This window comes from Ambystoma mexicanum, chromosome 7q (assembly GCF_040938575.1).
Source record: "Ambystoma mexicanum isolate Mex_15411 chromosome 7q, UKY_AmexF1_1, whole genome shotgun sequence".
Lineage (NCBI taxonomy): Eukaryota > Metazoa > Chordata > Amphibia > Caudata > Ambystomatidae > Ambystoma > Ambystoma mexicanum.
In genome coordinates, this window is record NC_090941.1 from 944,742,975 (window position 1) to 944,766,311 (window position 23,337).

A 23,337-nucleotide genomic window follows, 5' to 3' on the forward strand; every position below is an offset into this window, starting at 1 on the left:
CCAAAATAAGAAAATAAAGATTTTAAAACCCATGGGCTGAATTTGAAAGCTCTCAAAAACCAATTATTCCACATGGCAGAGCTAAATGCTTCCCCCTAAGGAAGGGAGACACACCATACACTCTTAGCAGATACTAACACCTAAATGATAATTGCTAGGTTGGAAAGAATCTAGGCTAACCCACTGACTAAGGGACAATAAAACCTTCAATCAAGCTGAGAAGCCCCACTTTGCTTTGAAGGAAAGGACAGTTGGTAGCAGTTGAAGGAAGGAAAAAAAAATGATCCAGTGACAAAGAACTGCGATTTGTTTTCAAATACTATTTTATAAATACATTTTGAAGACTTTTATTTCTGCAGCAAGACTTTATAATAATGTAGAATTTTCGCATTGTAAAAGCGATTCTTTTGGGCTTTCTTTTAAGACATGGTAGAATTCCCTGACACCTTGGGGACAGAAACGGCAAAGTCTGGCAGATTACCAGAAAAGCATCCATGTTGCCAATGCAAATTTTTGTACATGCATCCCTTATGATAACCCACACCCATGGATAAAGTTATAGAATTTTGAGCAATATAAATCCCATTGAAAAGCGCGAAAAACTGGTAGAAGGGCGAAACAAGGTCTCACGGACTGGAGGATTGGACTGCAATATGCTGCACAAAATATGTAACCTTTGTATATAATTTGCTAAGAGATTGCAATTGTATAAATGTATGTTTGTGGCAAAATCGTATTTTAGTTAAAGTAACTGTGGGAGGTTTTTGGACTTTGTAAAACTCACCTCATAAATCTGACAACATTTTCCTAAAATCCAACCAGCTGAGAGCGAGGCGGAGACTATTACCCTTGTCCAATCCCGTTGTTAGAGGTGTGTTTAGTTAAGCCTGCCCCAGTCATATACTTTGTCACTAGGCATTATAAATAAGAGTCCCTGACAAGACTCTAGACACACTGTTCCTGATTTTCCTGTGCCGGCGTCCTGTTCCATCTATTCAAATTCCAGAGCCCTACTACAAGACCAAAGCATTGCTGACCCTACTCCAGGGCCCACTGCAAAACCCAAGCATTGCTGATCCTGCTCCAGCAAGGTCTCAATTCTGAAAACCCACTAAAATCCCCAAATAACCGAAGGGGAAAGCTGTGGTGTTTTTGTGAAGCATCCTGATACCACTAACTGCATGCATCCTGCCATCCGCTTGACTTTAGTATCCAGTGACCAGAATTGCCATGCCATCCGGTGACCAGAATTGCTATGCCATCTGGTGACCAGAACTGCCCAGCTGTTTGCCAGGCGCCCTGCCGTGTCGTGACCAGAACAGTTGACTGTCCAAAATCCCAAACTAAAGGTGGACTGTGAGTATTTCACCACCCAGTAAAAACCCATAGCCTATCTTGTCTTTGTCCTTATTGTACTCTCGAAGTCCTCCTATCTTTATCCTGATAACTTGTTGAAACTGTCACTCATTCTTGCAACCTTGCCCTTGATTTCTAGTGTTAGCGCCACATGTCTTTTCTTTTCTGTCTTGCCTACAGCAGAAGTCATTAGCGATATTGTGTTTAAATTAATTAATTTTCCCTTAAGAAAAGGGGTACACTGCATGAAGGGTTACAACTGCAGCTTAACTTTTATATTCACGGGTGGCGTTCCTCTTTTCTTAGCTATTAAATCTAGTTTAAGTAAGATTTGCCTTTGAATTTTAAAACCGATTGCTCTTTTCACTGCTCTATTTTCCTAAAAACGAACCTCTCTTACCTTCCATATCTCTCTCATTTACCAGCTAGAGACCTACTTTCACTTCCATATTGTACCTGTGATCTAAAGCTATCCCCCAACCAAAAACCGTTTGGGTCATTTTAGGCGGAAATGAAAAAATTCACCTTTCACACGTCATTTTGCTGCAATCTATTTTAAAGTTTTCCACTCATTTTCGAACTGTATGCTTTTGGTAATCCATTCTTTGTGATTGTTTGTGTCTTTACACTGTTGCTTTAGTGAGGAATTATATTTGCTTCAAGGTTTCTTTTTAACACGCAGTCGTTATTTATTTGTCCATTTCCGAGTGTCATTTCATAACATTGCAAGGGGTTTAAAATCTGTTTTTCTCTCTTATTTGTGGGGGGAGGTCAGATTTGACTTTGTTTCCTATTTCACATTCCCGATTGCCTGCTGCTTCTGTTTATCCACTCAGAATTCAGTATTTGTGGGTTGAGGAAACATTGCAGGGGGAAAGTCTAACTTGGGTGCTATCGGTCCTAAATCAAAAAGTGCTCCTATTCCACTGTGCTGTGTCTATGTTCCACTAGCAGGTTAAACCCAGTGCATTACTCACATTTTCATTGTAATTATCACCCCGTTGGTGATTGCTGCCCCATATTAAGTATATGATTTCTTTTGAATTTTAAAATAAATATTGTATTTTACCAACCAGCCTGGTTCATGGTCCATTGTGACCCGGGGTATTTGAAAAGGGGGTCTGATATGAGTTGTGTACCATCTCAATATCGAATCAATATAAAAAAGTAAGCATTTCGGTCGTGCGCTGCATACTAGCCCGAGACCAAGGTGTGTGTCGCCTGATTGAAATCCTTAACAGATGCAAAAATATATGCCAGCGTCATAGCTGCCAGGCTTGAAGGACACTTGCCCAAACTGCTTCATCCTGATCAAGTGGGGTTTGTATTGGGGCGTCAAGGGACACACACTATGAGAAAGACACTTTGTTTTAATAAACGAAGCCCAAATCTCACAAGATGATCCCACGCTTCTCTTCATAGATGCGGAAAATAGCATTTGACAGGGTGTCCTGGGACTTTCTAGACAGGGTACTGGTGAAAATAGGCCTAGGCCCAAGAATCCGAAGGGGAATTAGAGCAAATTACTCATCCCCAAAGACCTTGGTAACAGTCAACGTGGGCCAATCTAAATGGTTCAACCTGGGGAGAGGAACCAGGTAAGGATGCCCCTTGTCTGCATTGTTATTTGTCCTGACGCTAGATCCACTAGCCCAAAGGTTAAACCATCGGCGGGTGGAGGGTATTAAGGTTGGCAACTAAACCTACAAACTTGGTCTATACGCAGACAACATGTTGCTCTACATAACAAACCCACTGACCTCCATCCGGGCTGCAATTGAAGTAATAGAGACTTATGGCCAACTAGCAGGGCTCAAAATAAACACTGGAAAGTTGGTCCTTTTCCCCATAAATAGGAACAAAGACATAGAGGCTGCACGATTTGACCCACTGGGTATGAAAGTCAGTCTACCCACACTACGATACCAGAGACCAGAGTCTCCAATGTCACCAGAGACCTTGCAGGTTTATATGAGGCCAACTTTCCTCCCCTAATGGCGTTCATAGAGAAGGACCTCGAACAATGTAATCGCCTCACGATCTCTTGGATGGAACGCCTCACCGCCATTAAAATGGCAATACTGTCTGAAATCCCATATCTCTTCCAAATGCTCCCCATCCAGATACCCGATGGCTATTTCAGAAGGACCAAAGCCATTCTAATACCATCTCTTTGGCAGGGCAAAAAACCCAGGGTCTCAGACAGACTCCTCCGCCTGCACAAAGATTCTGGAGTGGCAGGACTGCCCAACTTGGATTCGTGTTATAGAGCCTTGTAACTGAGAGTCCTGATCCTGCCTCTCAGACTACAGACATACTTACAATGGGTAGGACTTGACAACAGCGGCTGCATGGTTGTGGGTTCACAGATCGAAGTTACTCAAAAGAATACGGGATCACCCCATACTGGGAACCCCGTGGAACATTTGGCGCCAGGGCAGGGGTATGGAAGGTGTTACGACCTGGCCTTCACTGCTGGGCCATCTGTGGGTACCAGGAATTCGAGATCTTATCCCAGATCCTGCAAGCTATCAAACATGGTATGAGGCTGGGCTAGTGAGAGCGGGACAGCTATGGAGGGCAGGCACCTTCTCGACCATACAGGACCTTGAAGCACTAGGCCTTGGTTCGCTCCCAATGTGTCTGTACTTACGATTGAAGGGGGTTATGACCAGAGAAGTCTGCAAGGACAAATTATAGAGAGAACCCACGCCATTTGAGAAGATTTTAGACACCGGCTCTGGCACTAGAGGTCTAATAGGCGCCCCTTATAGAGCTCTGATAAATACTGAACAATCCCCATCAGTCAGATTAAAGGAGAAATGGGAGAGAGACCTAGGGAGGGAAATATCACCAGACACATGGATCCATATATGTAGAAGAACTGCACAATCCATTGCCACACAATACAAGCTCCACAGCGTAAAACTCCTCTACAGATGGCAATATGATCCGGTAAGACTGAGCAATATGTGCCAGGAAGCGAGTCCTCTATGCTGACACAATTGTGGTTTGAAAGCAGACTACTGGCACATGTGGTGGGGGTGCAATGCGGTACAGGCCTATTGGGACGAGGTCCTTAGCTGGATTAAGGATACAGAAGGGGAGACGAAGGAGAAGGTACCTTTGCTAATTCTGTTTGGCCTAGTTGAGCAGGATGATGAACTCACTAAACTGCCAAAGATGGCACATGGCCTGCTCCTAGCCACCAGAGTATGGCTTACCATGTTCTGGAAAAGAACCTTACTCCAGAGGAAATCCAGATGGGTGAACGTAGCTTGAAACTTGTACCATATGGACCGCCTGACCGCAGCCTTACACAGAGATCGTGGCTCTATTGAGACAGCATGGGCCGACTTTTGTACACGATATGAACAATGAAACGCCACATGTAGATGCACGTATATACAGTGGGATGCTTGTTAATTGGGATTGTGTGCCCACGTTGCCACATGCACAGAAGAAAGTGTTAAAGGTCCCTTGTGTAATACCAACCACTATGGAGGCTAATGTCTGATTCTGAGGTGCAATGAGACGGGGGAGGGAGGCTGGGCACAACCAGAGACATAGCGGGAATACTGTTTTGTTTAGCTTTTTATCACTTCTTTGTGAAATATTTTGTCAAATCGTTATTTACCTATGTACATTGTGATTTTAAAAATTCAATAAAAATAAAATAAAAAATAAAAAAAGTCTGCGAAAGTGCAGTTCGGTAGAAAAAAGGCAACAATGGCTCATAGAACGTATTTCATCACAGGTTGTGACTGACACAGCATGAAAACTTTAATTTAACATAATGTACAGAGTTTGCAGCTGATACGCCGTAGTATCACATTTGTTCAGTATGTTTTTTCATATATGTGCAAATTCGCATTTGGATTTTGGTTGCAAATGACCAATAACTAAAGTATGGAATCCCATCAGAAAATCTTCTGTATTTGCATGTTCAGGTGTTGTATATAAAATGTATTTGTGAAATAAGAAGTCCAGTATACAGGTCCAAGGCTTCTGTCCAGAGCTCCTAATCTGAACTGATTTTATTTACAATTAAGTATATCTAAAGAAAACAAGTGTAATTTATTTAATGTGCCTTTTCTATTTTTATTACTCAGTACCTAACTGATACATCACATGGTGTCCGGAACAAATGCCTCCAGTTAATTGGCTGCCTGGGTTCTGTGGATAGAAGTATTACCAAGGAACCTGAAGGCATGGCTGCTAAGGACGTGCAGAAGATATTAGGGGACTACTTTACGGATCAGGATCCTAGAGTCAGGACAGCAGCTATAAAAGCCATGGTAAGTAATGGTATGCCAGCTAAGTAATCATAGATCTGGCCATTAGGCCCTTATGCAGTAGTGTTAGAAGTGGCCATTCTTGTGTCCCACAACTCTTGACGAAGAAAGATAATGCCACCTGTCTTATCTTACTAATGTAGGTTACTTTCCACCATTTCTTGCTTTTCTAATGAACGTTGTTCTGCTTGGGCCCAAAACAATCCTTGATGTGTACAATTTTGGCATTGTTAAGGTTTCTCAGAATAGTGTTACTAGTATGAGCCCAGTTGATTTAGCAAGTTTAGCTGTAAAAAGAATGAATGAGTTGCGTTCTCACCTGCACAGTAGTCTCCCTTCCACTTCCGGCCACGATGCCACAGGAGCCCTTATTCATTGACTTTAGTTCCAAACTCATGGCACAAACGGAAGCTATGTGGATGCAAGTCAGCATTCTTTTTACCTTCAACGTTTGTAATCAAAACTTCAGAATAATGGCAAATCTAAAATCAGTGGCATTTTAAAAGTATGTAGTCCACAATTCTACCTGCATTTGGTCAGGGGGTGGGCATTGATTATTGTGCTCATCAGAAGTAAGTTTTCAGGCCAGAACAGTGCCTTCCTTACGTTCGTTGTCTGCGTTTGCTTCAAGTTTTCGAAGGTTTTGATGTTGTACCAGGGCTTTCCATCGACAGAATTCCAAGACGATTTTGATGCTTCATCCCTTTGCCTCCTTCACTGTGCCAATTATTTTGTGTACTTTTACCATGTAACCTTTCGCGCATAAGCTTAGTTGGCCTTTGCTTCTTGCACTACTTGTTGCCTGGCCGGTCTCGAGTTTTGGGGAAGGGATTAAGCGATTGTCTTCTCACAGATGGTGCCCCAACTTGAACTTGGACCACTAAAAAATACTTTTTTGTTTGTTTCAATTCTAAATCTGTTTGATTTTTAAGGACATAGAATATGGCTTTCACCCCCATGGCCGGTGGGCGGACAACAGCTCGCCAGTTTGTGAGGGCTGTGGTCCGTTACCGGCCATGTTCACCCACCTGCCAAGAGGGTTAAAGCCATTCGCACCCCAGAGTTTATGCGGGGTGCAAATGTTCTCCCCCTCTGCCCCCTTGGGAAATTTGCGCTGCTGCTGCCGGAAAGGGGGGTGGCTTGGAGGGAGATGGCCACCGCCATACTAAGTTCCTTTTCCATTTCTATGGATGTGGCAGGGATGAGGAGGAGCGTGGGGACTAGAGCTCGAAGCCCCTGTTCTGCAGGTAAGTTGGGAGGCGGTGAGGGGGTGTGCAATGGGTTTGGTTGCTTTTGGGGGTGTGGGGAGATGGGGAGACAACAGCGAGAGGTTCCCTGTTGGCTCCCCACATGTTTCTTTTTTTAACAATGGCACCAACCAGGGAAGCGACTCGGGTGGCTGGAACAGCGGGAAGAGAATGTTTATTGTCGCCCGCTGTTACAGCCATCTGATTGGCTAATGGCCCTTCCCCTGGTGTGAATTACCCTTTATTTACAATGTTGTCAACCTTGTGCTTAAGAGAAATTAATAGTCGAGCAGTTGTAGCCTGGTACAGGGACCATGGTGTATAGAATAGGACTGGAATGGCTGGAACCTAGCTGGTAAAAGGAGATGGTGTACTGAGATCACAAGGGTACTCCCTAGGTAAGGATGGCAAATATCAAAAAATGGTTGTGTAGTTGCGTAGGTTTGCCTCAAGCTGTGCGTTCTGACTCTTGTGCACTTCACAAGGTCCTGCAACTCGTGTCTGCTGCTTCCCTGCACGCCTCCCTCTATTTCTCTTTGGGGGATGTCTCTCTTGCTCTCACATCCCTCCTGCGTTTCTGTTTGCCCTTGAGCTTGAACTACCTTCGAATTCCGACGTTGGTCTGATGTATTGCTTGGGGCCAATAACTGGCCTGTGGAAACAGAATTGTACCATAATGTCGCCACCATTGTGGCGACATTACTACAATTGCGCCGGAGTGTGTTATAAAAATCCCGACCCCCCCCCATTACTGCACCCAAGCGGAGCGGGTGTTGCGGGGGTGTCCCCCGCTCCCCTTGAGTTCAGTGTCAGGGGTTGCGGGATGGTCCCCCCGCTTAACATTACAGTAAGCGGGGATAAGATTTAAAAAGATTAATAAATAAATAAAAGGACTCTGCGTCGTCAGCACCACTCCATGTAAGTGGGAGGAGCTGACGCTGCAGGGGTACAAGGATGCCAACAGCGCCCCCAAGAGTGTGCCACAGTAAAGGTAAGTGATGGGGGGGGGGGGGTTAGGGATTGCAGGCTGCGTCAGGCGAGCAGAAGTGATCTATCTGATCACTGCGCTTCGCCGTAATTGCAGTCGACATTTTTGTCGGCGGAATTACGGGTGGCGCAGTGATCACGTAGATCTGTGGAAACTAGACCGCTCGTTAAGTTTCTTGTGGGTGATCCTTGTACTCATGGCCATCTTCTTTGTCCCAGTACCAGCCTTAAAGCTACATCCAGGACAGTTTGTATTATCTGGGTTTTCAGCATTGTCATGTAAATTAGGTGGACTGAGTTGACGACAAAATATATCTGCTCTATCCAGGGAGGGAGAAGAAGGAAGGTGGATTTAACGTTGAAGAAGGGGGTTGGAGGTAGTAAAGCGGGGTGATAACCTGTTCTCTGGTGATGGTCGTCCCCAATCCAACACGGGGATTCCTTCCCCATGTGATCCTACCTTGCTGCCCCCACCTCATCTCAGGGACTATTGCACTGTCGACGCACCGCCCTGGCCTCATGGAAAGGTCTCCCCCTAGGGAAGAAGGGACAACATCCTAAGATTTGTCGCGCTAATTACTCGCACCTTTTGCCACTTTTGCAATCCATTAAGGCAGTGTTTGCCAAATAACTATCCTGTGTATCCTGCCTACACAAAACATTTGGCTTTGCCAGTGCTTGTCATGTAAATGGACTGTGGGAGAGTGATTGCTTCTAGTTAGTGGGGAGGTGCGACTCATCAACAGACTTAATGAATCCTGGTTCTTTTTCTTGATGTTCTCCTCATTACTCCTCGGTTTGTCAAGAACCAAATACAGGCCTGGCGGGTTACTCCACTGGATTTCTTGCGTTCAGTTGCCAATGGGACATAAAAAACGGTCACTTGCATGATAATACAAGCTTGAATACTGAGTAATAAGTGTAAATGTAATTTGTCTTAATGGTGCATTTTTTTGCGGGCTACGAATCAACAATTCGAGAATTTCTTTTTCTGTGCATGAATCTTACTGTACTGTGAATTGTCCCAATCTGACTGGTAATTCCTGTCTGTCTTTTTGCAGTTGCAGATTCATGAAAGGGGATATAAATTGCAGCAATCCATTTACAGCCAGGTATGCTACTGCTTTTCAGAAGATGTTGGCATACTATACCGTTCTTATTGATACCGTATAATCTCTACGACAAAACGAATACAAACAAGGGCACAATCGCATCTACTCTAACACTTGTGTATAGGCGCGTTATAAATGCCATATCATCATATACAGTAGAAAAGATTCCCCCCACATATTAATATCCACAACTCACAGCTCACACCATTATAAGGCAGGGTAACACACTTTCAAGTTGAAATCTACCAGCCACACATGTAACTCGCCCGCATTTACGATTTCATTTTTGCATAGACTTGCATATATAGCCTGGCAGTTAAGGGGTTGTCAGTGCATGATGCGCGCAAACGCTCATCAAACTTCATCACAAATGAACAGGTCTAGCTTGCCTAGCATCAACTGTGGCTATCTTAGTAATGTTTTAGATTCTCACAATCCAGTAGTACAACATGAGATGTTGTGTTGCATCCTGGGGTTGTTCAAGGAAAGCAATGCCTATGGTTTTAACTGATGGCCAATAAGTATTTATGGGTGAGAGCGATGTATTGAGTTTACTTTCTCGGGTTGTAGCAACGTATTTTAGCTTGAAGCTGATTTGGGAGAAGATGAAGAATCTGCAACCAGTGAAAGAGTTGGGTTCCAATTCTAGCTTCCTCGTCGCTAATTCTGATGTTCCTGGGCAAAGGAACTCAGTCCACTTATGTTTCAAAATAAAGAGTCATTAATCAATGACCACTAAAATGTTAAAGCCAAATAAAACCTGGCCAATAAGGTATGTTATGTCCTTTGTTTAGTGCTGACTTTCAAGTAAGTGAAGAACTAGGCAAAACGCTTTATCTCACGGTGCCTTATTTTCACTTGCTGCAAAAATTTGGTACCACCTCATAGAAGCTTTCAGAGTTGGGCAATATGTTCAAGTATCCAAATTTGAAGGCTGTATAGTATGGACTTCCTCTTGTGCACCACTTGAGCGTATGCTCAAACGCTTAAAATCGTTTCGTTTCATTTTTCTACTTGCAAACTGATGAACCGGGAAAACTTGTTCTCAAATCTCTGATTCGTCATTTGACCTCAGTGATGTGATCCTGGGCTTTCATGATCTCACTACGCATTGTTTTCACTGGGTGCTGAAATTGCGATCATAATGCTTTGTTGTGCTAGGTTAAAGTCTTCTGACCTAATTGAAATACATGCTTTCGGGACACTAGGCACCCCATTTCCATTACACTTAAAGCAGATACTTAAAAAGAAATATTATGCATTGTCTGAAGTTATACTATCAGAATCAACTTTGATAGGACAGGGCATACAGAGATGAAACAATTGATCTGCTTCATTGTGAGGGTTTCGCATAATTGTTTAGTTTGTGCATGATGGAGGTGCACCAATCGGAAAGTTTGTTCTGGAAATGGTGTTCTCGTATAAAACCATGCCTGTGTATTGTTTTGCTTGAATAAGGAATGTGCACCAATATGTTCAGAAAGCTATCTTTTGAAAATATAGCCCTCTGCTGGAAAGGAACGTTTTGTTGCTGAAATGCAACAGTCCTGTACATGCTATGATTTTGATGAATGCTTGTGTATAGCATTGCTTCTCTCTGCCATTAGACAGAGTGAATGAGATGTAGCCGCACATTGGAGGGGTCGATGTGCAGTTACGATTCCCACTTGAATTGGTAAAACAAATCTGTTGAATTTAAGTCAGGAGTGGACGAGGATTGTCTGCTGACCTCCACATGTGTAATGCACTACAGACAATCATTCCTTTTCCTTTGCCCCTTTCATCATTATCCCTCACCCTCTAAACTTTCACTCTCCCTCGTTCTCCTTCCCTCAACCTTTCACAGACAACCTACCTTACCCGAGCACTTGCGTGCAAAAAAAAGATGCATGAAGTTGATTTTGGGTTCACTTACCAAAGGCCATATTACATGTGGCAGGCTTTGTGTTGTCTGGTAACACTTGCAGTTTTTCTCTGTAGTTCACCCCTGTTGGAGAGACTTTGGGACACTTTGCCTGGTAATAAATTAGCCCTCTGCACTTTCTTTGACGGGGACCAGCCAGGAGCTATGTGTTACAAGTGACATTATGAATACACCAACTATCAGACAGTTCAAGTGTTTTTATTGTTTTCGTAGTTTAAGGGGTCATCTAAGGACCGTCCTTCTCTTTCTCGTCTAGAGATGGGTCTTCTGTTGCTAGCCCAGGTGTCCATCAACCATGGGATGGTCAATAGAGATTGGTAACACCATACTCTGGACTGCCTAACTTAAAAGATGATGGTCTGAAGGCAAACACCATATCTGTCTAACTTTCCTCCGGGAACAATCTAGAGGGTCCCTTCTCTGAGATTCCGCAAGATGTTTAATGCCTTACAGACACTCGGGCTCCAATTGGTCTTATCCACCCAAGGTCTACTGTTCCTCTCTCTAGTCTTTGTTACTCTCGCTTTTCTCTTTCTACTCTCCTCCCTCCTACTCCACGCACCATCTTTCCTCACTCTAATACTCTATATTCTGTCCCTCCACTGTTTCTTTTTCTACTATCGACCCCCATCCTCTGATCTGCTACCCCTTCCCTCCTCCCCACACTAGTACGAGACTCCCCCCCCACTAGTACGACTCTCCTCCACACACTATCATTAATCTCCTCCATACACTATTATGACTCTCCTCCCCACACTACTACGACTCCCCACACTACTACGACTCTCCTCCCACACTACTACATCTCTCCTCCTCACACTGCCACTCTCCCCTATTCACACTACTACTCTCCCCTATCCACACTACTACTCTCCCCATCAGATGCCCTCACACATTACACACCCCTTTCACACACACTCCAGCACAAGTACCACTCTCTCCCAACAACCAATACCTCACCTTGCACGTTCTGGTAATAAATCTCCTCCTTGCTACTTTGGTCTGCCCTTCCTCTGCTTGGTTTCTTGGTCCTTCGGCTCCTCCCTTGACCTCACCCGCGCAACCAACACTTTCCTGCTCTCTGTTCTCCCCTTTATGGTGTTGCAAGCATCAGAATTATACAAAAAGAGGTCTAAATCCCTGTCCCCTTTTCGGCGCAGGGTCAGCCAGTCTCTGGTAATGGCTGTCTGCAATAGACAAACTCCCTATTCACTTGTATTGTTCCCAGCTAGTGAACAATGCTGGTGTGACGTGGGTGTCGCTCCACTGCATCAACACAGGTGAGTGCAATGTTGCTTAGCGAGAAATTCTCGCTGCACACTCCTCTTGCTGGTGTTACATTGGTGCCTGTTTGGCCTGGGCAAGTAGATCCATCTGACCCGTATTTTAACGGTGGTGGGTTGCTTCGTGCTGCTGAAAGAAGCGTGGTTCTTTCTGCTTCTTAATTGTTCGACTCTCTCCCTCTCTGGATGTCCTATGGCTGTCCTGTTATGATCGCTGCTGGCATTGTGGATAAAAAAAAAGGCACTGGACAGAATGGTTCTGTGCAGGCACGGGGTGATATACAGTGCTACTCTTGGCAATGAAATGGGCAAATGGAAGGGGACCGGGGTGGATGCCCTCCCAACTCCCACATCTTGCCACTAGGTAAGTAAGACTGGCTCTGGTGTAAACCGTGGTATGACTCCCACCCCAGACACAGAGGTATCTGTATCTCCACCTGACAGGGACAGATCACTTGCCCTGTCTCACACTGGCATTCCAAAGGTAATTACACCTTTACTTGCTCCTTTAAAATTCCTCCTTTGTGAATATCGAGTGGTGGGTGCTCGTTTTGAGACCTGTTCTTGGGCCTCCATACATTTGCTCAGATAATCTAGTTGAATGCATGAAAGGGAAAAAGTAACCACTTTTCTTCAGGAACCCCAGTTTTAAGGTGTTCACTTCTCCCATTGTTTCATTAGACCATGGGCCAGCAACAATTCCTCTATTACCCGATGAATGTTGGGCAGCTTTATCCAAATCCCTTCCGGTGATCATGCTGTGCACCATCAACTTCCTTTCACATTCCTTCGTGGTTTGACGCACGTGCACGGCTCCATCGCCCCAACCGAGGTGAGCTCAGTGTTTTTTACAAGCGAGTCTCGTTGCGTGCTCCAAGCACTGGAGTTGTACTGGTGCATGTTGTTCAGCCTGGGCAGGTAGATCTCTGCTCAGTCCTGTATTCCAATTTGTCAGTGCATCGGAGTGTCAACTCTCCATTTCCTTTTTGCTGTCATTTTTGCGTTTGTAGTCCTAAGTCTAAGTCGGGGTGGTATTGTAAGTATACTCTCTGAATCATAAGAGTTGATATGGAGGTCAGCCTACCTACTTCACTGAGGTCAGTGGTTTGGCACAGATTATTCAGAGGCTGATTTAGGCTTTGGTTCATCCTCTCAAAAGCCCTCTAGCCATTGTACGCGCCAGGAATTGCTTAATCTTTCCTGGTTTTGTTTGAGACTGTTAAAAGCTTCTGTTTCTTCGTACTAGGATAAAAAAGGATTGAGAGCAAATGTCCCAATGGCTGTTTACAAACAACTGCACCAAGTGACCTCATTGTCATAATTACTTTTATTCACTGCAGGACTGCCACTGTGGTTGTTTCATTGCCATGTTGGTACTAGATACTATGTTAACTAAGAGAATGCTAGGCTGGATACCTTTGTGTGGACACTCCTGAGATTTTAGCCTTCTTGGAAAGCCCCATTGTCAGTACCTTGTTTTAGCAGATCTGTTATGATCTATTTTATTTATTTATTACATTTATGTAGCGCTTAAACCCAGGGGTATCAAGGCGCTTGTACCAAGGTAGGTAGTAGGGGAACAGCAGATGGGTGACTGGAGCTGTGGAAAGGAGGAGTTTAGTCATATTTGTTGAGCAACCAGGTTTTGAGGAGTTTTCTGAAGGTTAAATAGGAGGGGACAGCTTTGATTGCTGGTGGGAAGGAGTGCCAAAGAGTCGGGCGATGACTGTGAAGCCAGAGCCTCCCGATCTTTTGCTTCTGAATCTTGGTGTGACCAATGAGAGTGCAGTTGTAGTAATCGGGAGATGGTTCTCTTGGTCAGACGTTGAATTAGGTATGATGGAGAGTTGCTGTAGATGCATTTGAGTCAGAGTTTTAAATTCGATGCAGGCTTTGATAGGGAGCCAATGGGCACTATGTCTGGCTTGAGATGTAGTTGGTGCGTCGCTTGCCCCAAGCTGCTCTGAGGGTATTATTTTGTAATAGTTGGATTTTAAAAAAGATTTTTTGTTGATGTGCCTGCCAGTAGTACGTTGTAGTTCGTTTTGCTTCCGATGATTGTTCTGGCAAGCATTAGACAGTTATCCGGGGTGAGTAATTGCCTGCTGAGGTTTATGAGTTTAGTTGTATAGGAGGTCGAGAATGCAAGGGCATCCCCACGTGTTTGGTCATGCTGAGGTTTGCCTTGGGGTGAACACCCAGGGATTTGACGTGTTTAGAAACTGTGATGTAATGCCATCAATAGAGAAGGCATAGAAGTCAGTGTCCAGGTTTTTTAGTCTGTGGGCTGAGCCAACGATGAGTAGTTCAGTTTTTTCGTCATTAAGATAGGTGGTGCTGTAGGGCCATTGAGTTTTGGATTACACTGTAGATTTGTTTGATGGAGGTGGCCTTGTGCGAGAAATTGAATTTTGTTATGAGGCGTTTGGCGTAGTAGGTTGTGATCAACCAAATCGAATGCAGTGGAGAGGTCGAGGAGGAGGAGTAAGGCAATGTTGCCTGAGTCGTGGATATGGTCCAACTGTATTTTGAGGTCAAGGAGGGCAGTTTCCGTGCTGTGTTTAGACCTGAATCCGGATTGGCAGGATACAAGTAGAGGGTGCTGTTGTAGGAAGGGCTGAATTTTGGAATAGGCAGTGTGATCCAAAGTTTTGAGCAGGAAGGGTACAGTGATGATGAGGCGATAGTTGGTGGGGATTGTGGGGTCGATGGAGGGTTTCTTTAGTAGGAGTGTAACCCAGTCTTCTTTAGTGCTCAAAGAGGTATTTATAAAATCAGTGATGATGGGGGTGAGTGCCTTGACGTATAGTTTGATAACGTGAGCTGGGCAGATGTTGCATTTGCAGTTGGATGTTTTGAGGTGTTGAATGACCGTTTGGATGGTGGTACACCAGGCTTTGTCTTTTGGGAATGACGAAGGAAATATGACTGGGTTCTCAAGTTCTTTAAGGATTGTGAAGAGCTCTTTGGAGTTGGCGTTTGCTTCTGTGATTCTGGTGTTTTAAGTATTGGTTTTGGGTAGTATGAGAGAGGATTTGTACTTTTTAGCTGCTGTTGTGTAGACAGCTTTATTGGATGGGGTGGAGTGTCTTTTTCCATGCATGTTTGAGGGTACGTTTGTGTCTGCAGAGGGCTTTGATGTCTTCAGAGAACCAATTGTGGCTCTGCTTATGTTTGGAGGTTCTAGTTTTCATCAGTGAATGTATGTCAAACGCTTTAGCGAGTGCAGTGTTAAGTTGACAAGTGATTGTGGATCAGGGTAGTTGGAGTTGGTTGTGAGTTGAAGAGATAGGGTGGGCGAGAGGTATTCCTCGGAGAGTTTGCAGGTAGTGATGGGCGGTCATTTGATTGAAGTGAGGAGTGCAGTGCATGAGGCTGAATTCTACCAGTGAATGATCATTCCAGAGGAGCGGGGTGATGGACATGATTGAGAGGGCGGCGTTGTGGTTGAAGATCCAATCAAGAGTGTGTCCTTTGAAATGGGTGGGTGTGGTCACCAATTGCGTGAGATTCATTTTGGAGTGGGGAGGGAAATCACTTTGGTGTCTAGGGGGTCATTCAATCCCAGATTGAAGTCTGAGAGCAAGAGGAGTTTGGTGTTGGCTATGTCGGATTCGGGTGTATTGGTGTTATTAGGATGACGATGGAGGGGGATGAGCATGGTGTGAGCATCAATGGATAATTTGGTGCACAAGATCCTGAACTCTGGTATGGGAGTTGTAAGTACTTCTCTGAGGGGCAGGCGAGTTTTGTACATTAGGGCTACTCCCAGAATGGAGTTGAGAGGCGATTAGATCCAAGAATGGCATATCCTGGAGAATATCTAGTGACAGAGCTGGGCTGGCTGCTCAGATAGACAGGTTTCAGTGATGGCTAGAATGCCAAAAATGTTTGTTTCAATGAGATCATGAATATCAGTGGTATATGCGCAAAGTGAGCAAGCATTTGATTGCGCAGTTGAGGTTGGTGAGGTGTTGGATGAGACAGGGAGTTGCAGCTGATGATTGCTGTAGTAAGGGTGTGTGTACGAGGGTATTGTGGGTGGTAGGGTGTGGTACATGTGAAGCGTTTGATGGTTGTGCATGGGCCCAGAGCAGGCAGATTCTGGAATAGTGGATAGGCTGGATCGAGGTAGGTGCGAGAACATAGTTTGCAGAGTCTAGAGATATTTAAGCAAGGGGCAGTGGAGGTGGTTCTGTCAGGGTTTATTTGTGTGTGTCGTTAGCAACATGTTTAGGGGAGGTCGTGTCAGATGGGTGGTGTATGCAGGCATTTTTAGAGGAAGAAGTATGGAGCAAAATGAAGAGCGAAGGGAGGAAAGTAGTCGGGGTGTTATGGGGATGGGGGCATGTGCCGTGGAAAGTAGGTGATTGCTGAAGGATGCAGGGGCATGCTGTTCAGTGCAGGGAGTTGGGATGAGGTGGGAGGGTAGTGTGATAAGGGATAAAGGGGGTAAGAAGTAAGTGGGTGGGGCAGTGAGGTACAAAGGATATTGGTAGGATTAACTAAGCATATCCTTATGGACACATGAGCAGTAGGTGGCTTACCTTTCTCTCGTGAGGCACATCTGCTCATCTTCCGGCCCATTACTTCCATGTACCGGTCACCAAAGTTCATTGCAAATCCAACCGTTTTAAACGTTGCGGACACCAGATTACCCGAAAGTCATCCTTAAGAAAAGCCAGAATTTCTCCCCAGTCGTTTGCGAAGTTGTGGATATTGTCATTCATGGCGTATATCGCCCACTCGAGTGCAATGATTTCCCATATCTTTCGCAACCAATCCTGCATTCTGGTATCTCTGTGCTTTTCCATCTCTGCGCTATCAACATCATAGCTGCTAGTGTCAGGAACACCCTTCCTGTCTCTCGAGCTCTAGGTTCCACCCCTGCGGAGCCTTCCCTCATCCCCAGCAGAACTTGCTCTGAAGGTCGAGCCTCCCCTAAGCCAAAGACCTGCTCTTGTGCCCTCTGCAGTTCTTGCCAGAAAGGCCCAATTTTCGGGCACCCCCACCAAATGTGTTCTGCCATGCCTATCATCCCACAGCCCCTCCAACAGTCCCCCGAGGATCCCGGGTATATCCTGTGCAGTTGGGCCGGTGTGTAATGCCAGCCTAATAGAATCTTATACCATGCCTCTTGCAACTGGGATGCTCTAGCCAGTTTGGGAATCTTTCTCCACAGCCTTTCCCCACTCCTCCTTGCCCATCTCTCTCCCCATTATTTCCTCCCATCTCCTCATATAGGGCCACTGCTGCCTGTCTGTTGCGTCGTCCAGTATCTTGTATAAGTTTGAGATTAACCCCTTGGACCCATTGTTTGATAGGAGGAATTTTTCGAATTGCGTTGTATCCCTATTTGCTGCTCCCTTGTTCCTGGGGTTCAGTACCCAATGTCTTATCTGCGCATACCGGAGTCTTTCCCCCTCCTTCACCCTGAATTCCCTTTTTACAGTCCACAAAAGATAATAACCCTCCCCCCCCCCCCTTCGGAACATATCTCCCGGCCGCCTACATCCCCCGTTCTGCCACTGTGTGAATGCCCCCTTCTCCATTATTGAAGATTGGCATGAAGGGGGACGGGAACGTCGTTATCCCCTTGGTTCTCACCAGCTTGTCCCAGTTATCTGCTACTAGTTTGGTTACAGAGCTCTTGTATAGATGCGTTGGCCTGCTGTGTTTCGGTAACCACAGGACCTCCGCCAGGTTGTGATGCGTGACTGCCCTGTCCATTTTAATCCACTGCTTATTTTGTCACATTTCCCCTTCCTGAAGCCATTTTCTAATTATTCTCAGTTGCGTAGCTTCATAGTATTGTTGGAAGTTCGGTAATGCCAGTCCCCCCTCCCGTTTGGGTGCCATCAATAGGTGACTGCTCACCCTTGCTCTTTTCCCTTCCCATATGAATTCATTAGTCAGGGTTTTTAACTCCCTGAATAGGCTTGCTGGCACCTCTTTGGGTATTGCCTGGAATAAGTACAGCAACCGTGGGAGGGTGACCATTTTCACTGCAGCTATGCGACCCAACCACGAAACCCTGAGGGTCCCCCACCTGTGGAAATCCTGCTTTATGTCCTTTAACAGTGGGGGATAGTTAGCCGCATACCAACCCGCAAGCTGTGGCATAATTTTCACCCCCAGATATCTGATTCCCCTTGGGCTCCACACAAAGGGGGTGCTTGCCCTCAGAGCACCCCGTTCCTCTGCCTTCAGAATTAAGCTAAATATTTCCGATTTACCAATATTCACCCTCAGGCCAGATACCTCCCCAAATTCTTCCAACAGGGTTCTACTCGCCCGAATAGAATCAATAGGTGTCGTCAAGGTGAGTAACATATCGTCTGCAAACGCTGCTACTTTTTGCTGCCCCCACCCCCCAAACGGGATGCCCCGTATTCCTTCCGTCACCCTTATTGCCTGTAGGAGGGGCTCTAGATACAGTGCGTACAACATCGGGGCTCAGGGGGCGTCCCTGTTTTGTCCCTCTGCTCAGCCTAAAGGGCCTTGATAGTATGCCATTCGCCACCACTCTCGCCGATGGTGTCTGATAGTTTGCCCGCACCATTGTCAGGAATTCTCCTTCCATACCCATCTGCTGCATCACCCGAAATAGAAAGGACCCCTCCACGCGGTCAAACACCTTTTCTGCATACAATGCCAGAAGGACCGCGGGAGTGTCCATTTTATGGACCTTTTCCACCAGGTGCGCCACCCTCCGGATGTTATCCGCCGTCTGCCTAGCCCGAATAAAACCCGTCTGATCCGGGTGAACCAAATCTGGGAGATATGCTTCCAGCCTATTTGCCAAGATATTTGTGTATATTTTGGCGTCAACATTTATCAATGCAATGGGTCGATAGGATGTCCTCAACTCTGGGTCCTTATTGGGATTGAAGATAAGGGTTAGCTTGGCTTCCTCCATGGATGGAGCTATCCTGCCTGTCGACTTGAATGTGTTGAAATGGGACGTCATGTGTGGAATAAGGGTACTTGCAAATGTTTTTTAAAAGGTAGCGGAGTAACCGTCTGGGCCCGGAGCCTTGTTTGGCAGCAGATTCCCTATTACTCTCCTTACTTCGTCCTCTGAGATTTCCCGATTAAGAGCCTCTTGCGCCTCCCTACCAATCTTTCAGAGTTTCACCCTTCCAGGAACTCTGCCTGCGTGTAGGGCTGGGGATTTTGTGAAGCAGAGAGGGGTTCCTGAATGACCCCGGACCGCGTGACCCGCTCCCCTGTTGTCGTTTTTAAAGCCGTGATTGCGTTCTTCGATGTCGCACCCCGCAGTAGACGTGCCAGAAGCCGGTCTGCCTTGTTTGCTTTGACGTACTACTTTTGGCGAACGGAGAGTAGTGCTCCCTCTGCCTTTTTAGTGCGAAGGACTTCCAATTGCCCTATCGCCCACCTATATTCCTTCATGGCGTGTCTAGATGGAGTGGACCCCGCCTTTTGTCTAGCCGCCTCTACCTCAAGTTGTTCCTCCAACGTCCTCATTTGTTTCAGCCTCTGTGCTGATGCTGCTATTAACTCCCCCCAGAGCGTGGCTTTAAAAGCGTCCCACCTTGTCTCCTCCCTCGTATCCCCTTTATTATCTGTAAAGAAGTTTTGTATTTTCCCTTTCGTTTCCTCTCTAATTACTGGGTCTCTAAGTAGGCATTTTGGGTATTTCCAATCCCACACACCGCTGTCCTTGCGCCCCAGCTCCATATGAATGGCCACCGTCTTATCTGCTATCCCTATAGGGCCAGTTTGTACATCCCGAATTTGGCCCACCAAGCCAGCTGATATCCAAATATAATCAAATCTTGACTGGGACCCATGTACTCCAGATAAAAAGGTAAAGCCTTCCTCCTCCCCCTTCAACTCCCGCCAGGCATCCCTTAGGCCCGCCCTCCCAATTCTGTCTCTCAGATCCGCAGACATGACTACTCCTCCGCCTCTACAAAGACCCCCAGACCTATCCCGTCCCCTGTCCCAGGTTATGTTGAGGTCCCCATCAAGACGATATGCTCCCATGCTTTCTCTTTATCAGGCTTTTCTCTAACAATTCTTTTTTGTCCACGGAAGCTGCTGAACCCCCACAGTACCCTATGAATGCTGACCTCTCTACTAATTATAAACAGTTTAGGTGTTAGCATTCCCGAGGGAAAGGGGGAAAATGGGACAAAATAACAAATTTCAGGTCTCGTTCTGTTTCTAGAAGCCACTCAACCTATTTAGGGAAGACAAATAAATAACATTTTGTTTACTAACCTTTTGTTATTTCAAACACTTCCCCTCCAGCATTATATCTCAGATGTTAAAAAGAAACTCATCACCATACCTGATATCCTCTTCTCAAAGCTAGAGGATTATATTTTTCTTACTGTGGTAGTTTTCTGAATGTCACTAAAATGTCTCTCCTGTTTTCAAAACTCCACACTGGAAGACTGCTTTAATATTCCTGAAGTAGAATTTCTAAGTTTATAGTTATGTGCAGTTCAATTCCAAAGATGCCAAGTTCAGATTGATACTTTGCAAGTGCTTGACAACTAACTCTCACTTCAGCGCATATAAAAGCACTAGTTTTTGTTCTCCAAAAGGAATATGCGCACATAGAAACAAATGACTTTGCCAAAGGACGTCTTAAATTTCTATGCGCATGCGCCGCAGAACACTGTTTTCAGTTTTAGGATGTTTATTGTTGGCAACGCACCAGCGTCAAAATAGCCTGACTATGGAAACGGTGTGGAACAACAATGCGCATGCGTGGTAGAATATTGTCTTTTCCTTCTAGTCTTTGAGCCTGTGTACGTCTGTATCCATGAAAAAAAGTATTTAAGATAAAACACAGGCTTGAAATAAAAGACTGGATTCTAACTGCAGCAGGAATCGCCTCTTCACTGAAGTACACGCGTGTAAGTTAGATGTTAGTAACGTATTCGAAAACAAAGATTTTCTGATCGATTCCTGACACGCTGTCACTTGCGCAGACAGCGTAAAACTACTAACCGAGCGAGAAAGAGCACTTATAAACAACGTGCTCAAAAATATATTTACCTAACTATCGCGCTCACGTGATGTTAACAAAACTCTGTTAAATGTAAGGAAACCGAACGCTAGAGCGTAATAACGGCTCTAACACTTCACGCAATGCGGTTAATTAAGAAAAGATCAATCCAAAAGTGAACGCTCTCAAAAATACATGAGCATCTTGACAATTAGCTATTGAATAATAACTTTTACCTAAAAAAATAAGAGTTAATACGTTTTTCTGTGAAAAGAAACCATTGTAGAAAAAATAGTCACTTAGCTTGCTTCTGTATTCTTAGGATGATCTCAGAATTGTAGTTGATATTTCTCCAACCAAACTCCAAAGTTCTGATTACTTTTCTAGTAAAGCACAATAATTAATCTCTAAATATGCCAGCTCTTCATACATAGGTCCTTCCTGCTAGGCTGCTGACAATGAAAGGCAGTTTAGAATGTTCTAACAATGCTTTTTCTGACCTTCTGACCAATCAGGAATGTTGCTTAAATCACCATCTTGGCTTGGGAATTTCTCCACACTCTGTACTTCTAGGTTAAGGCCCAAACCATTTAGCATTTTGAACACACTCCTATATTTCTTCACCAACAACCACAGCCCCTGAAACCTGACACTCTTCCAGTACCGTCAGGACTTGCCGTAGAAACTGCTCCTGCCCAGTGTTTGGTGCATACACCACTGCCATGGTGCAAGGAGTGTCCAGATGTGTTACTTTCGTTATCAGGTTTTCTACCCTCTTTATCCCTTAATGTCTCCGTGACCCTATAGTCAAATGTGTTTTTAATGGCTAGGGCCACCCCTCCAGTTTTGCTCTGCCCTGAGGCATGTAGAATTAGGTCAAACCCCCTCATTCGCAGCCGCCCTTGGTCCTTGTACGAGAGGTGCGTTTCTTGTAACCCCAGAAAATCCGGCCCTTCCTTCCTCATGAACTGTTCCAATTTCTTCCTTTTAAGAGGGGAGTTAAGCCCCCTAACATTATGTGTTAGCCACTTGAATGACAGAAACTCCAATCCTGTTCCTCACCCGTTGGTGACCCCCCCTTTCCTTCTGAGCTTCCCGATGTGCCCCCCGTCCTCACCCCCCCCCAACTCCCACCCCCATGTCTCCCTCCTTCCCCCACCCCCTGGAGGCTTCCCGCCCCTCATCCCCTACTACCTCAGGCATCCTCGCCCTTCCTGATCCCAGATGGTTTCTCCCCCCTCCGCCCCTTCCTGTTCCATTGTTCCCTTTAGCGGCCCACCACCCCTGTCTCACCCGTAGCTTTAGGACTCTGCATGTGCCCCCATTTCCTTCTCCCCATTCTTCTCTGTAAGGTGTGGCCTACTCCCCTTCTGGCTCATTCTTCTTTTCTCCCCCACCGTTGACCACTCCCACGGTCTCAATCTGGGTCTGTGTTCGCTTGTTTGGGAATTGTTCCGTGCGGGATTTCCCTCGAAATCAATTTGCAGCATATCAGCTCCTTCCTGTGCCATTGTGATGCGTTTTTGAGTTCCTACCCATTCGAACACTAGGCCGAATGGGAATGTCAAGTTATATCTGATGCCTTTTTCGTTAAGAACCTTCAGGATGGGGCCCATCTGTTTCCTCTTTACTAATGTGCTGCTTGCCAAATCCTGATAGAGAGCTATCTCTTGGCCCTTATATAAGATCGGTACCCGTTTCCTTGCCGTCCGGAGGACAGCTTCCTTATGAGCGTATCTAGTGAAGGCAGCCAACACATCTCTTGGTCTTGCTGCTGCGTCTTTAAGTAGTCTTCCTACCCTGTGTACCCGGTCCAGTTCAATCTTATCTGGGAGCTCTTCTCCCAGGATCTCTGCGAAGATGACCTGTATATCCTCTTTCAGATCCTTGTCTTTTACAGATTCCGACAACAGTTTCACCCTGAGGTTGATTCTGTGGGATCTGTTTTCCAAATATTGCATTTGAGCTTCCAGATTCCGGGTGGCCACATCTAATCTCTCAATGGCCTCACTGTTAGCGGTTGTTTCCTTGTCCACATCCTGAAAGCCCTTCTCCAGGAGGTCAGTTCTTTCCCCCAATTGTCGCATTTCCTGTCTAATCTCCCCCAGGGCCTCATTCAGGTCCGCCCGCATTAACTGAAATTGGTCTTG

At 45.5% G+C, this 23,337-nt stretch overlaps 1 protein-coding gene across 1 annotated transcript in view; it reads left to right on the plus strand.

Moving 5' to 3' along the window:
- Positions 1-23,337, plus strand: part of INTS4 (integrator complex subunit 4) — a 1,642,132-nt gene that overhangs the window by 294,397 nt on the left and 1,324,398 nt on the right. Inside the window, exons 5-6 of the mRNA XM_069639944.1 lie at positions 5,469-5,654; positions 8,947-8,997. Of these exons, the coding sequence (XP_069496045.1) occupies positions 5,469-5,654; positions 8,947-8,997 (237 nt within the window). The remainder of the gene's footprint in view (positions 1-5,468; positions 5,655-8,946; positions 8,998-23,337) is intronic.